Below are 16,117 nucleotides of genomic sequence, written 5' to 3'. Positions count from 1 at the left end.
CAGATACACGACAGGTCAGAGCATGGATCAGCCATTTATCTATAGGGACACATGGCGCCACAGGCGTAGGGTCTGCAGCTGTTGTAGGACTAACAGTCCCAGCATGCCCAGAGCCCCGCACTCTGCACCCTATGACATCCAGATGCCATACAAACATACAAGTTTTGTAATCTTTCCCAGTGATTTTAGGTGAATTATAAAAATAAATTACAACAAAAAGCCTATTTATCCAGGAGATCCTATATAATCCAACAGACAGATGACAGCTGGAAACTGCACAGTCACCTATAGATTCATATAGCCATAAAACCAGTGCTTGGTGATTGAGTCCTGGCAGCTGCCCTCATCTAATATGGCGGCCCCAGGCTGACAGCTCTGACGTCACCACGTCCTCGCCGCGCATGCGCTCTATCTCCCGCATGGCCGGGCTCAGGTTGTTTACATGGGAGTGTAGGCCGCAGCCCCGGGCTGTAGTTACCGCTCCACCCTAGACTCGCTCCTCCTTCCCCGGGGAGGCTTGGCATGGGGACAGGGTGACGCACAGCAGCCATGTACTCCCCGCAGCGCCGGGACTTCATGTCCGTCACCCTCGTCCAGGCGGAGGCCGGCGGCGGCTACAACAACAGCAAGAGCTGGAGGCGGAGGTCCTGCTGGCGGGTGAGAGGGGTCACTGTGCCCGGCTCTGGGGCCCCGGGGTCAGGGTTATAGGGGCCCCGCTGCTCTCTGGTCTGCAGTGTCCTGTGCTGCCCCTGGTGACAGGCGCCGGGGACATGACAGCTCTGCTCCCCCCATGTACCGGGGACATGACAGCTCTGCTCCCCCCGTGTACCGGAGACATGACAGCTCTGCTCCCCCCGTGTACCGGAGACATGACAGCTCTGCTCCCCCCATGTACCGGAGACATGACAGCTCTGCTCCCCCCGTGTACCGGAGACATGACAGCTCTGCTCCCCCCATGTACCGGGGAAATGACAGCTCTGCTCCCCCCGTGTACCGGGGACATGACAGCTCTGCTCCCCCCGTGTACCGGGGAAATGACAGCTCTGCTCCCCCCGTGTACCGGAGACATGACAGCTCTGCTCCCCCCGTGTACCGGAGACATGACAGCTCTGCTCCCTCCATGTACCGGGGACATGACAGCTCTGCTCCCCCCGTGTACCGGAGACATGACAGCTCTGCTCCCCCCATGTACCGGGGACATGACAGCTCTGCTCCCCCCGTGTACCGGAGACATGACAGCTCTGCTCCCCCCATGTACCGGGGACATGACAGCTCTGCTCCCCCCGTGTACCGGGGACATGACAGCTCTGCTCCCCCCATGTACCGGGGACATGACAGCTCTGCTCCCCCCGTGTACCGGGGACATGACAGCTCTGCTCCCTCCATGTACCGGAGACATGACAGCTCTGCTCCCCCCGTGTACCGGGGACATGACAGCTCTGCTCCCCCCGTGTACCGGGGACATGACAGCTCTGCTCCCCCCGTGTACCGGGGACATGACAGCTCTGCTCCCCCCGTGTACCGGGGACATGACAGCTCTGCTCCCCCCGTGTACCGGGGACATGACAGCTCTGCTCCCCCCGTGTACCGGAGACATGACAGCTCTGCTCCCCCCGTGTACCGGGGACATGACAGCTCTGCTCCCCCCGTGTACCGGGGACATGACAGCTCTGCTCCCCCCGTGTACCGGGGACATGACAGCTCTGCTCCCCCCGTGTACCGGGGACATGACAGCTCTGCTCCCCCCGTGTACCGGGGACATGACAGCTCTGCTCCCCCCGTGTACCGGGGACATGACAGCTCTGCTCCCCCCGTGTACCGGGGACATGACAGCTCTGCTCCCCCCGTGTACCGGGGACATGACAGCTCTGCTCCCCCCGTGTACCGGAGACATGACAGCTCTGCTCCCCCCGTGTACCGGAGACATGACAGCTCTGCTCCCCCCGTGTACCGGGGAAATGACAGCTCTGCTCCCCCCGTGTACCGGGGAAATGACAGCTCTGCTCCCCCCGTGTACCGGGGAAATGACAGCTCTGCTCCCCCCGTGTACCGGAGACATGACAGCTCTGCTCCCCCCGTGTACCGGGGACATGACAGCTCTGCTCCCCCCGTGTACCGATGTACATGATGCCCCTGCCCCGGGCTCTGGCGGCCGCTCTGCCCCTTCCCCTGCCCCGGGCTCTGGCGGCCGCTCTGCCCCTTCCCCTGCCCCTGCCCCAGGCTCTGGCGGCCGCTCTGCCCCTTCCCCTGCCCCGGGCTCTTGCGGCCGATCTGCCCCTTCCCCTGCCCCGGGCTCTGGCGGCCGCTCTGCAGTATTCTTAGTATGTGTGTCGGCCTTTGTTGTATGTACGGTGCCGGGTGTGATGGAGCAGGTGGCGGGGGTGGGGGAGGGGGTCGTGGTGCCCCCTGTGGATGAGGTCTGCAGGGGGTGTAGTGTTACCTGTAATCCCAGGATATGGAGCTGAGGGCGGGGGCTGTACATATATATTACTGCTATACTGGGCTCAGGTGTAATACACAGGCTGTGAGCAGAGCGCACAATGAGGATGATACAGCGGGTAAGAACATGACACATTGTACCAAAACTGCAGCTCCCAGGGCTATTGTATACATCCACATACTGCATACTACATCTTATGAGTAATGGGGATGGGAGGTTCCTGTCAGTCTCTATATAGGGGGAGGATATGAGTGTATTTCATACCGCCACATAGTGACCCAGCAGTGATGGCGGCCGCCCCTCAGCCCACGTTTCCTGTCTTGTCTTACAGAAATGGAAGCAGCTGTCAAGGTTACAGCGCAGCATCATCCTGTTCCTGTGCACCGTGCTGGCCGTATGCGGAGTGGTGTCCTTCTCCAACCTGGGAGAGCACTGGAAGAGTAAGGAAGCACCCACCGAAATACTGTCACCCATAGGGGTATACGCCATGTATGGGAGGGAATAGTGAGTGCAGCTCTGGGGTATAATACAGGATGTAACTCAGGATCAGTACAGGATAAGTAATGTCACGTATGTACACAGTGACTGCACCAGCAGCAGAATAGTGAGTGCAGCTCTGGGGTATAATACAGGATGTAACTCAGGATCAGTACAGGATAAGTAATGTCACGTATGTACACAGTGACTGCACCAGCAGCAGAATAGTGAGTGCAGCTCTGGGGTATAATACAGGATGTAACTCAGGATCAGTACAGGATAAGTAATGTCATGTATGTACACAGTGACTGCACCAGCAGCAGAATAGTGAGTGCAGCTCTGCGGTATAATACAGGATGTAACTCAGGATCAGTACAGGATAAGTAATGTCATGTATGTACAGTGACTGCACCAGCAGCAGAATAGTGAATGCAGCTCTGGAGTATAATACAGGATGTAACTCAGGATCAGTACAGGATAAGTAATGTCATGTATGTACACAGTGACTGCACCAGCAGCAGAATAGTGAGTGCAGCTCTGGAGTATAATACAGGATGTAACTCAGGATCAGTACAGGATAAGTAATGTCATGTATGTACACAGTGACTGCACCAGCAGCAGAATAGTGAGTGCAGCTCTGGAGTATAATACAGGATGTAACTCAGGATCAGTACAGGATAAGTAATGTCATGTATGTACACAGTGACTGCACTAGCAGCAGAATAGTGAGTGCAGCTCTGGTGTATAATACAGGATGTAACTCAGGATCAGTACAGGATAAGTAATGTCATGTATGTACACAGTGACTGCCCCAGCAGCAGAATAGTGAGTGCAGCTCTGGGGTATAATACAGGATGTAACTCAGGATCAGTACAGGATAAGTAATGTCATGTATGTACACAGTGACTGCACTAGCAGCAGAATAGTGAGTGCAGCTCTGGAGTATAATACAGGATGTAACTCAGGATCAGTACAGGATAAGTAATGTCATGTATGTACACAGTGCCTGCACCAGCAGCAGAATAGTGAGTGCAGCTCTGGGGTATAATACAGGATGTAACTCAGGATCAGTACAGGATAAGTAATGTCATGTATGTACACAGTGACTGTACTAGCAGCAGAATAGTGAGTGCAGCTCTGGGGTATAATACAGGATGTAACTCAGGATCAGTACAGGATAAGTAATGTCATGTATGTACACAGTGACTGCACCAGCAGCAGAATAGTGAGTGCAGCTCTGGAGTATAATACAGGATGTAACTCAGGATCAGTACAGGATAAGTAATGTCATGTATGTACACAGTGACTGCACCAGCAGCAGAATAGTGAGTGCAGCTCTGGGGTATAATACAGGATGTAACTCAGGATCAGTACAGGATAAGTAATGTCATGTATGTACACAGTGACTGCACCAGCAGCAGAATAGTGAGTGCAGCTCTGGGGTATAATACAGGATGTAACTCAGGATCAGTACAGGATAAGTAATGTCATGTATGTACATAGTGACTGCACCAGCAGCAGAATAGTGAGTGCAGCTCTGGAGTATAATACAGGATGTAACTCGGGATCAGTACAGGATAAGTAATGTCATGTATGTACACAGTGACTGCACCAGCAGCAGAATAGTGAGTGCAGCTCTGGAGTATAATACAGGATGTAACTCAGGATCAGTACAGGATAAGTAATGTCATGTATGTACACAGTGACTGCACCAGCAGCAGAATAGTGAGTGCAGCTCTGGAGTATAATACAGGATGTAACTCAGGATCAGTACAGGATAAGTAATGTCATGTATGTACACAGTGACTGCACCAGCAGCAGAATAGTGAGTGCAGCTCTGGGGTATAATACAGGATGTAACTCAGGATCAGTACAGGATAAGTAATGTCATGTATGTACACAGTGACTGCACCACCAGCAGAATAGTGAGTGCAGCTCTGGGGTATAATACAGGATGTAACTCGGGATCAGTACAGGATAAGTAATGTCATGTATGTACACAGTGACTGCACCAGCAGCAGAATAGTGAGTGCAGTTCTGGGGTATAATACAGGATGTAACTCAGGATCAGTACAGGATAAGTAATGTCACGTATGTACACAGTGACTGCACCAGCAGCAGAATAGTGAGTGCAGCTCTGGGGTATAATACAGGATGTAACTCAGGATCAGTACAGGATAAGTAATGTCATGTATGTACACAGTGACTGCCCCAGCAGCAGAATAGTGAGTGCAGCTCTGGGGTATAATACAGGATGTAACTCAGGATCAGTACAGGATAAGTAATGTCACGTATGTACACAGTGACTGCACCAGCAGCAGAATAGTGAGTGCAGCTCTGGGGTATAATACAGGATGTAACTCAGGATCAGTACAGGATAAGTAATGTCATGTATGTACACAGTGACTGCCCCAGCAGCAGAATAGTGAGTGCAGCTCTGGGGTATAATACAGGATGTAACTCAGGATCAGTACAGGATAAGTAATGTCATGTATGTACACAGTGACTGCACCAGCAGCAGAATAGTGAGTGCAGCTCTGGAGTATAATACAGGATGTAACTCAGGATCAGTACAGGATAAGTAATGTCATGTATGTACACAGTGACTGCACCAGCAGCAGAATAGTGAGTGCAGCTCTGGGGTATAATACAGGATGTAACTCAGGATCAGTACAGGATAAGTAATGTCATGTATGTACACAGTGACTGCACCAGCAGCAGAATAGTGAGTGCAGCTCTGGAGTATAATACAGGATGTAACTCAGGATCAGTACAGGATAAGTAATGTCATGTATGTACACAGTGACTGCACCAGCAGCAGAATAGTGAGTGCAGCTCTGGAGTATAATACAGGATGTAACTCAGGATCAGTACAGGATAAGTAATGTCATGTATGTACACAGTGACTGCACCAGCAGCAGAATAGTGAGTGCAGCTCTGGGGTATAATACAGGATGTAACTCAGGATCAGTACAGGATAAGTAATGTCATGTATGTACAGTGACTGCACCAGCAGCAGAATAGTGAGTGCAGCCCTGGAGGATAATACAGGATGTAACTCAGGATCAGTACAGGATAAGTAATGTCATGTATGTACAGTGACTGCACCAGCAGCAGAATAGTGAGTGCAGCCCTGGAGGATAATACAGGGTGTAACATGGTGCCGCCTGTACGTTTGCTCTGTTATAGAGAATGTAGTTGGACCGGTTTGGCAGTGGATTTGGTTGTTTCCAGGCTTTCTGTATGATCTGATCTGTAATCGTTTACCTCTGTCTCGTTAGGTTTGATGAATCAGATAGAGGGGGGCTGGGAGGGTCGGGATGTCCCCGGATATAACCCCGCACACCCGGCCGTGTTACCTGCCCCCAAGCAGGCCGAAGATCCCGAGGACAAGTTACCAAAGCCGCCACCACTGCCGCAGCAGCAGGTACCGGGGTCTCTGGGGTGTTTTGGATTATTTGGCAAATTTTTTTCATGTTAATTTTTTTTTTTTTTTTGTAGAAACCCAGAAGACCGAATAAGCGCGGACCCCCGAACCTACAACAACCCCCAGACAGGAGCCAGAAGCTGGAGGATAATGAGCAGCGTCCGGACGAGACGGAGAACAACCAACCGGTCATCAGGTAGGTGTAACCCCCCCGCCATGGGCCAGGATTATAACACATTACATTTCCAAGATCTCTGCTTGCTGTCCGTTTGTGCTTGTGCTACATGTGCGTTATAGCGCATCGGTGGAGAGAAATTGTAACGACCCATCAGCTGTGAGCAGGAATGAGATTGTGCTGTAGTGAAATCCAGGTTTGTGTTCACTGACAGCAAGCAGAGCTCCTCACCAGGTCTAGTGTCAGCATTGTCTTATTCCTTTGCAGCTGGAGAGGAGCGGTGATAGATCCCGTCCAGACATCAGCCCCTTCCCCAAACAAAGCCCCTGAGGCCACGCGTGCCCCTCCGCAGGACGCCCCTGAGCAGAAGGAGCCAGGTACAGGGGGGTGGGCTTTGTGTTATGGGGTCCGCGGTGTGTGATGTGCAGGTGGTGACCGCTCTCTCCCCCGCAGTCCCCATCTCTGAGCGGCAGGAGGCGGTGGTGGAGGCGTTCCGTCACGCCTGGAGCGGGTACAAGGAGTTCGCCTGGGGCCACGACGAGCTCAAACCCATCTCCAAATCCTACAGCGAATGGTTTGGCCTCGGCCTCACCCTGATAGACGCGCTGGACACCATGTGGATCCTCGGCCTGAAAGAAGGTGACTATAACTGTCCAGTACATCTGCTTGCTGGCAGTGAATGTGGAAGAATGAGAATCTTTTCACAGCTGAGCGTTTGTTTCACTTGTATCCAGTCCAGACAATTGTATCCAAGCTCAATTCTGTACTGATACATGGTAACAAACTACCAGTAGAAGAAAGAGAGAGATTTCTGCAGCTGGATGCACTTGTAACAAACCCTCAGCTGTGACAATTGTTATGTTAGTACAGACTTGTGTTTTCTCTTTCTTGTTGTCAGAGTTTCAGGAGGCCAGGGAGTGGGTGGCCACCAAGCTGAGCTTCGATAAAAACGTGGATGTCAACCTGTTTGAGAGCACCATCCGGATCCTGGGCGGCCTGCTGAGCACCTACCACCTCACCCAGGACCCACTGTTCCTGGACAAGGCAGTACGTTCTGCTCTGTTACCCCCATTGTCTGTGCGCAGTGGACCGTGTGAGGCTAAGACACCATCTATAGCAGAGATCTGCATCCTGCAGCTCCAGCCGGATGCTGGGAGTTGTAGTTTCCCTGCACTAGAGCATCGCTGAGTTATTGCACCATCTAGTGGTGCTCCATGGAATTGCCAGGATGTAAACATTACCAGTGATCTATCGCCATCTAGGGTTATGTGCAGGGATTGCAGCACTGAGCGAGTGTCACTTGAACTCTCGCTGATTGCTGCTTCATCACCTCTTGTCTGTCTCCTCTCTTCTGCGTCCTCAGAAAGACATCGGCACCCGCCTGCTCCCGGCCTTCAACACCCCGTCCAAAGTGCCTTACTCCGATGTCAATATTGGAAAGGGCACTGCCCACCCCCCACGCTGGACGTCTGACAGCACCGTGGCCGAGGTGACCAGCGTCCAGTTGGAGTTCAGAGAGCTGTCCAGGCTGACCGGAGACGAGCAGTTCAAGGTAAATCAGAGGTTTTATATTCATACTAGCTGTAGCTCCCGGCATTGCCTGGGATAGTAAATGACTACTCTTAGTTATAACAAAATAGAATGGGTTAATAAAAAATATTTTATATGTATCAATATTTTATACGGTCTCTGGCAGTCTCTTTCGGTGACTGTCCATTTTACGTCACACATAAGTGTTTTATACTCATTGCCTCTAGTAACCAATCACAGCTCAGAGCTCATATTAATGACCTGTGGCAGAACAGCAACCAATCACAGCTCAGCTTCTAACTGCCCCAGCAGCAGCAGACAATGGCTCACACACACTCAGCTTTATATATTAGATGTTTATTATGTTTTATGTATAAATATTTGTATATTATAGTTTTGTCTTTTATTATACAGAAAGTGGTGGATCAGGTCACGCAGCACGTCCACTCCTTATCCGGGAAGAGAGACGGCCTGGTGCCCATGTTCATCAATACCAACAGCGGACAGTTCAGCCATCTTGGAGTCTTCACCCTGGGTGCCAGAGCTGACAGTTACTATGAGTATTTACTGAAGCAGTGGATTCAGAGCGGCAAAAAAGAGAAATCGTAAGTTCTTCATAATAACCACTATTAAAGGGAAACTGTCAGCAGGTGCAGCCAGTGTTATGTACTGTCCCTGGAGAGATGTGTAATCATACCTCACACTGCTGTGCTCTGTGCTCTCTGCAGCCAGTGTTATGTATTGTCCCTGGAGAGATGTGTAATCATACCTCACACTGCTGTGCTCTGTGCTCTCTGCAGCCAGTGTTATGTACTGTCCATGGAGAGATGTGTAATCATACCTCACACTGCTGTGCTCTGTGCTCTCTGCAGCCAGTGTTATATATTGTCCCTGGAGAGATGTATAATCATACCTCACACTGCTGTGCTCTGTGCTCTCTGCAGCCAGTGTTATGTATTGTCCCTGGAGAGATGTGTAATCATACCTCACACTGCTGTGCTCTGTGCTCTCTGCAGCCAGTGTTATGTATTATCCCTGGAGAGATGTGTAATCATACCTCACACTGCTGTGCTCTGTGCTCTCTGCAGCCAGTGTTATGTATTGTCCCTGGAGGGATGTGTAATCATAGCTATGTGTGTGCTGGTAGTAGCAGCAGGACTGTGATATATGATTTTATGTTCCATGATTGTCACTTTTCCAAGTGCTTTGGCGGTGTGTCTTCTTAGCTCTGTGCATTAAGCTTCTCCACACCATTTCCTCCCTGATCTGAGTAGAGGCGGTAGCAGTCTTCTGTGGAGCAGTTCTTTGCAGAGAGCACAGTGCACAGCAGGTGCATGGTGATGACCTTTGCAGCAGGTGTGCACAGTGACATACAGTTCATGGTGGATCGGGAGGTCCTCTGCCTCCTGCAGGTGCTCCCCCGGGCCCTCTGCCTCCTGCAGGTGCTACTTTTACCATCCTCCTCCATTGCTCCTCCCTGCAGGTTCTTAGAAGATTACATGCAGGCCATCGAAGGCGTCAAGAAAAACCTCTTACGAAAATCTGAGCCGAACAAGCTGACCTTCATCGGGGAGCTCTCTCACGGTCACTTCAGCCCCAAAATGGTGAGGGTCTTGTTATTGCTTTATTAATAGAGCTGCAGTACCCCTGATCCCCCACAGAGTGGCGCTGCTGCACAGCCTGGAGAATGGACACCGGGACCGACAGCTTCATCCATACATGAGTGACCCCTGTTCATACTTGTCAGGTTATACTGGGGGTCACGGGGCAGTAGGGAGGGACTGAGTGACTCCTTACATCACAGGAGAGGGAGACCAGAGGCACTGGACTGTATTGAAGGGGGGGGGGGCTAATGACACCACCCGAGGCTCCTGGGGGGAGGGGACTGATGACACCGGCCGAGGCTCCTGGGGGGAGGGGACTGATGACACCACCCGAGGCTCCTGGGGGGAGGGGACTGATGACACCGGCTGAGGCTCCTGGGGGGAGGGGACTGATGACACCGGCTGAGGCTCCTGGGGGGAGGGGACTGATGACACCGGCTGAGGCTCCTGGGGGGAGGGGACTGATGACACCGGCTGAGGCTCCTGGGGGGAGGGGACGGATGATACCGGCTGAGGCTCCTGGGGGGAGGGGACTGATGACACCGGCCGAGGCTCCTGGCGGGAGGGGACTGATGACACCGACCGAGGCTCCTGGGGGGAGGGGACTGATGACACCGACCGAGGCTCCTGGGGGGAGGGGACTGATGACACCGACCGAGGCTCCTGGGGGGAGGGGACTGATGACACCGACCGAGGCTCCTGGGGGGAGGGGACTGATGACACCGACCGAGGCTCCTGGGGGGAGGGGACTGATGACACCGACCGAGGCTCCTGGGGGGAGGGGACTGATGACACCGACCGAGGCTCCTGGGGGGAGGGGACTGATGACACCGGCTGAGGCTCCTGGGGGGAGGGGACTGATGACACCAGCCGAGGCTCCTGGCGGGAGGGGACTGATGACACCGACCGAGGCTCCTGGCGGGAGGGGACTGATGACACCGGCTGAGGCTCCTGGGGGGAGGGGACTGATGACACCGGCTGAGGCTCCTGGGGGGAGGGGACTGATGACACCAGCCGAGGCTCCTGGCGGGAGGGGACTGATGACACCGACCGAGGCTCATGGCGGGAGGGGACTGATGACACCGGCCGAGGCTCCTGGCGGGGGGGGGGGACTGATGACACCGGACGAGGCTCCTGGCGGGGGGGGGACTGATGACACCGGCCGAGGCTCCTGGCGGGGGGGGGACTGATGACACCGGCTGAGGCTCCTGGGGGGAGGGGACTGATGACACCGGCCGAGGCTCCTGGGGGGAGGGGACTGATGACACCGGCCGAGGCTCCTGGCGGGAGGGGACTGATGACACCGACCGAGGCTCCTGGGGGGAGGGGACTGATGACACCGGCTGAGGCTCCTGGGGGGAGGGGACTGATGACACCAGCCGAGGCTCCTGGCGGGAGGGGACTGATGACACCGACCGAGGCTCCTGGCGGGGGGGGGGGACTGATGACACCGGACGAGGCTCCTGGCGGGGGGGGGACTGATGACACCGGCCGAGGCTCCTGGCGGGGGGGGGACTGATGACACCGGCCGAGGCTCCTGGCGGGGGGGGGACTGATGACACCAGTGGAGGTGGATGGTGACTCTTGCTCTTTGCTCTCAGGATCATCTGGTCTGCTTCCTCCCTGGGACGTTGGCTTTGGGGGCCCATAACGGGATCACCAGTGACCACATGGAGATTGCTGTGGCCCTCATGGAGACTTGTTACCAGATGTACCGGCAGATGGAGACCGGTCTGAGCCCCGAGATCTCACACTTCCTCCTGCACGCGTCACAGGGCAGCAAGGACATCGACGTGAAGGTGAGACCCCCGTGTGATGTCCTCTCTCTGTGACCCCCCGTGTGATGTTCTCCTCTCTCTGTGACCCCCGTGTGATGTTCTCCTCTCTGTGACCCCCGTGTGATGTTCTCCTCTCTCTGTGACCCCCCGTGTGATGTTCTCCTCTCTGTGACCCCCCGTGTGATGTTCTCCTCTCTGTGACCCCCCGTGTGATGTTCTCCTCTCTCTGTGACCCCCCGTGTGATGTTCTCCTCTCTCTGTGACCCCCCGTGTGATGTTCTCCTCTCTCTGTGACCCCCTGTGTGATGTTCTCCTCTCTCTGTGACCCCCCCGTGTGATGTTCTCCTCTCTCTGTGACCCCCCCGTGTGATGTTCTCCTCTCTCTGTGACCCCCCGTGTGATGTTCTCCTCTCTGTGACCCCCCGTGTGATGTTCTCCTCTCTGTGACCCCCGTGTGATGTTCTCCTCTCTCTGTGACCCCCCGTGTGATGTTCTCCTCTCTCTGTGACCCCCCGTGTGATGTTCTCCTCTCTCTGTGACCCCCCGTGTGATGTTCTCCTCTCTCTGTGACCCCCCGTGTGATGTTCTCCTCTCTCTGTGACCCCCCGTGTGATGTTCTCCTCTCTCTGTGACCCCCCGTGTGATGTTCTCCTCTCTCTGTGACCCCCCGTGTGATGTTCTCCTCTCTCTGTGACCCCCCGTGTGATGTTCTCCTCTCTCTGTGACCCCCCGTGTGATGTTCTCCTCTCTCTGTGACCCCCCGTGTGATGTTCTCCTCTCTCTGTGACCCCCCGTGTGATGTTCTCCTCTCTGTGACCCCCCGTGTGATGTTCTCCTCTCTGTGACCCCCCGTGTGATGTTCTCCTCTCTGTGACCCCCCGTGTGATGTTCTCCTCTCTGTGACCCCCCATGTGATGTTCTCCTCTCTGTGACCCCCCATGTGATGTTCTCCTCTCTGTGACCCCCGTGTGATGTTCTCCTCTCTGTGACCCCCGTGTGATGTTCTCCTCTCTGTGACCCCCGTGTGATGTTCTCCTCTCTCTGTGACCCCCCTGTGTGATGTTCTCCTCTCTCTGTGACCCCCATGTGATGTTCTCCTCTCTCTGTGACCCCCCATGTGATCTCCTCTCTCTGTGACCCCCCTGTGTGATGTTCTCCTCTCTCTGTGACCCCCATCTGATGTTCTCCTCTCTCTGTGACCCCCCGGGTGATGTTCTTTCCTTTCTCTGTGACCCCCCGGGTGATGTTCTTTCCTTCCTCTGTGACCCCACATGTGATGTTCTCCTCTCTCTGTGACCCCCCTGTGTGATGTTCTCCTCTCTCTGTGACCCCCATCTGATGTTCTCCTCTCTCTGTGACCCCCCATGTGATGTTCTCCTCTCTCTGTGACCCCCCATGTGATGTTCTCCTCTCTCTGTGACCCCCCTGTGTGATGTTCTCCTCTCTGTGACCCCCATCTGATGTTCTCCTCTCTCTGTGACCCCCATCTGATGTTCTCCTCTCTCTGTGACCCCCCATGTGATGTTCTCCTCTCTCTGTGACCCCCCATGTGATGTTCTCCTCTCTGTGACCCCCCATGTGATGTTCTCCTCTCTCTGTGACCCCCCGTGTGATGTTCTCCTCTCTCTGTGACCCCCATCTGATGTTCTCCTCTCTCTGTGACCACGGATGTCTTGTGTCCCTGCAGCCTGCGGACAGACACAACCTGCTGCGGCCTGAGACTGTGGAAAGCCTCTTCTATCTGTATCGCTTCACCGGAGACACCAAGTATCAGGACTGGGGCTGGGAGATACTGCAGAACTTCAACAAATACACCCGGGTATGGGGGGCTTACACATTGGGGTCTCATGGCTGTTGTGTATTACAAGTGTCTGTAGCCCCTGTGACTGCTGAGGCCACCATGGCCGATAAGATGATTATTGTGGGTTCCCTGCTTGCTGTCAGTGAATATAAGCTAAATCCGGTTCTCCCTGATTATTGTACACAGCTGGAGGTTTGCTTCAATTGCATCCACTCTAGATGATAATTCTGTATAATCTTAATCTAATCTCTTATGTGTTTTATCTGTACTGATACATTGCAACAAAGTATCAGGGCAGGAGATGCGCAGACATGCGCTTATTATCCACGTTGTCTCCTTAGGTCCCCTCTGGCGGTTACACGTCCATCAACAACGTGCAGAACCCCACCAGCCCGGAGCCGCGGGACAAGATGGAGAGCTTCTTCCTCGGGGAGACCCTCAAATATTTATTTCTACTTTTTTCTGACGATGTGGATTTGCTGAACCTGGACAAGTTTGTCTTCAACACAGAGGCGCACCCGCTCCCAGTCTGGACCTCTTAGCGGAGGGTAACGTGACGCCATCTTGTGTGTCAGTCGTCCTCCCTGGCGGCGAGCGGTGGTCTCCATGCTGAATGTGAAGCCCCCGCCCGTAACGGCTGAGTCTGAACGCTGCTTTACTTGACCTTTCCTGCCCCAGACCTGTGGGGGTGCGGACCACCAGGGACAGGTAATGGGTGAGGAGCAAATCTAAGAAGCTGCCGAACCCCAACTCAGGACCAGAAGCCTGAACCCTGTGATGGCGACCACTGCGGGAGGGGGCCCACATCTCTGCAGATCACTGTCACACAGCCATAGGGTTAAGGGAAGCGCTTCTTAGGGATTCTGATGTCATTCTTTCCAGCACTTGTCCCCTCCTGACAAATGCTGCCCCATTACCAAAATATTGGAATAATATTTCATCATAGATTTTTTTTATTGGTATAATGTGAAATTAGGATTATTTTCTGTCTAGTGGTCACCACTAGGGGGAGCTCTCTATCATAGAGTGTTTATGTAGAGATCTCCCCCTAGTGGTGTCTGAACAGACTGACGTATCTCATGTATTATGTATCTCTATGGCTGTGTATGGTCCCATGGGCAGGAGTCCTGCTGGTGACTGACCCACTGTGACGGAAACTAGTGGTCAGCCATTGGCTGCACCCTGTGACCCCGGCCTGTAGGGGGCTTCTGACCTCCATGGACCTATGTAACGCACCATTTATGATTTATAACTCAGGAATGCTGAGCCGGGAAGCCGTCCCGCTTGTCTTATGGGGGAACACTGTGACTAGACCCCACTATATCTGCTACATGTGTAAATACTGGGGGGCACTTACTTCAATATGTATACCTAGAACTGGATGAGGGATGCTGTCTTAAAGGGGTTGTCCGCTATACAACACGCTGATCATCCTGACATGGAGAGACAGTAGCCCTACAGTTCTCCGTGTTCAGACGTCTTTCCTTGTGTTCGGTTAGAGGGGTCCGGTAGGACCCCCCTTTATTAGTTTCAGTAGGGAGTGGGTCTTTTATCACTGGGGACCCTTTAATTTTCTTAAAGGCCCTTAGTGATGGAGGGTATGATAACTTATGCACTTGTATAAACCCCCCAGTGTGACTCGGTAATGGTGTCATCTGCTGGGGGCACCCCGACCCTCGGGTGTTGTGTGGGGTCACTGACCTTACACTGTAGCTCTAAGGTGATGGGGTGTAATGGGGGGCTTGTTGGGGTCCTCACATGCTCTCATCGCCCCCTCTAGTCCTCACTTACCAAAGTGGCCGTTACTGGAAAAGTGCAATTCAGGATATAAGGTGAGAGCATAGACTGTAGCACCCACAGGGTGGGGAGGGGGAGGAGGAGGAGGGGGGGGGGTCTCTGGGAATTATAATATATTCTGTGTTATATAGAGAGTTTATTTGATGAGAGTGGGGGTGTGATTATTGTATATATGTATATAGGATCCCCTCCCCTAATACTAGGGCCAGGGAGGGATTGGCAGAAATACCATCCCCCCCCCCCCCCTTCTGGGGAGTCTGGGGGTCCCTGTGCTGGAGAACTCTGCTTCACTATCCATCTACATATACAGTCTGCTTATAGTCACAATCAGAAGGGGGTCCTCACACTGCTGTGCTTTCTACATCCCCTATCCATAGAGTGACTGCTCTAGTATTCAGCCAGAAGGGGATCAGTGCACAGAACCCAGCAGTGTGAGGACACATCTCAAGTGTATTTGAAGAAACTACAATCCTGTAATATAAATTCATGTTTCACAGTCCTGCTGCTACTACTAGCATATTATAATTACACATCTCTCCAGGGACAATACATAACACTGGCTGCAGAGAGCACAGAGCACAGCAGTGTAAGGTATGATTACACATCTCTCCAGGGACAATATATAATACATGTGGCTGCACAGGGCTCGGATCAGAGGGCGGGTCCTATTTCTCACTGGTGACCCTAGAGGGGGAGGACGGTTACTGCAGGCTATATTTTCATTGTGGATGCGTGGACTCGGACCACGTCCACAGCAAGAGATTCGTGGAGACCCTTCTCCTCGGTAGAGCGCCCCCCACTTCCTGCCCATTAATTACAATTCATTCTAAGACTTCCCATCATTCCAGTGCCACGTCCTCTGCACGGTCCATTCGTCGTGGCGCACGGCCCAGACACCTTACAGGGTTAATGCTAATTGTTCTTTCCCATTGAAACTGTGAAAATTTTTCTTTATCTACAGTTCTTATTTTTACACTTTTTGCTTATAATTTCCATTCAATCTGAGATGACACAATGTAACGTCCGCCTCGCTGGCTCCAGTAAAGATCACATTGAGTTCATCTGTTGTGGATGTTGTTATTGTAATT

General features: G+C 53.2%; 1 protein-coding gene across 1 annotated transcript; it reads left to right on the top strand.

The window, feature by feature from the left end:
* The first annotated feature begins 380 nt into the window (after positions 1 to 380).
* On the top strand, positions 381 to 16,090 carry MAN1B1 (mannosidase alpha class 1B member 1). Its single transcript, XM_072125430.1, has 13 exons — positions 381 to 657; positions 2,772 to 2,880; positions 6,199 to 6,344; positions 6,419 to 6,540; positions 6,787 to 6,896; positions 6,973 to 7,158; positions 7,418 to 7,566; positions 7,883 to 8,071; positions 8,464 to 8,654; positions 9,533 to 9,653; positions 11,255 to 11,452; positions 13,119 to 13,250; positions 13,574 to 16,090. Exons 1-13 carry the CDS (start codon positions 550 to 552, stop codon positions 13,772 to 13,774), a joined length of 1,962 nt encoding a protein of 653 aa, XP_071981531.1. The 5' UTR covers positions 381 to 549; the 3' UTR covers positions 13,775 to 16,090.
* Positions 16,091 to 16,117: the final 27 nt, after the last annotated feature.

This window comes from Engystomops pustulosus, chromosome 9, assembly GCF_040894005.1.
Source record: "Engystomops pustulosus chromosome 9, aEngPut4.maternal, whole genome shotgun sequence".
In the NCBI taxonomy this organism is placed as follows: Eukaryota; Metazoa; Chordata; class Amphibia; order Anura; family Leptodactylidae; genus Engystomops; species Engystomops pustulosus.
The sequence above is the reverse complement of the archived record's forward strand: the minus strand, read 5'-3'. Positions and strand labels throughout refer to the sequence as shown.

Bases quoted from the DNA above. Each gene is read 5' to 3' on its own strand.
- MAN1B1 (XM_072125430.1), top strand. From the start codon at position 550: ATGTACTCCCCGCAGCGCCGGGACTTCATGTCCGTCACCCTCGTCCAG. The intron at 2,881-6,198 runs GTAAGGAAGCAC...CTGTCTCGTTAG, and splicing joins CCTGGGAGAGCACTGGAAGA to GTTTGATGAATCAGATAGAG. The intron at 7,159-7,417 runs GTGACTATAACT...TCTTGTTGTCAG, and splicing joins GATCCTCGGCCTGAAAGAAG to AGTTTCAGGAGGCCAGGGAG.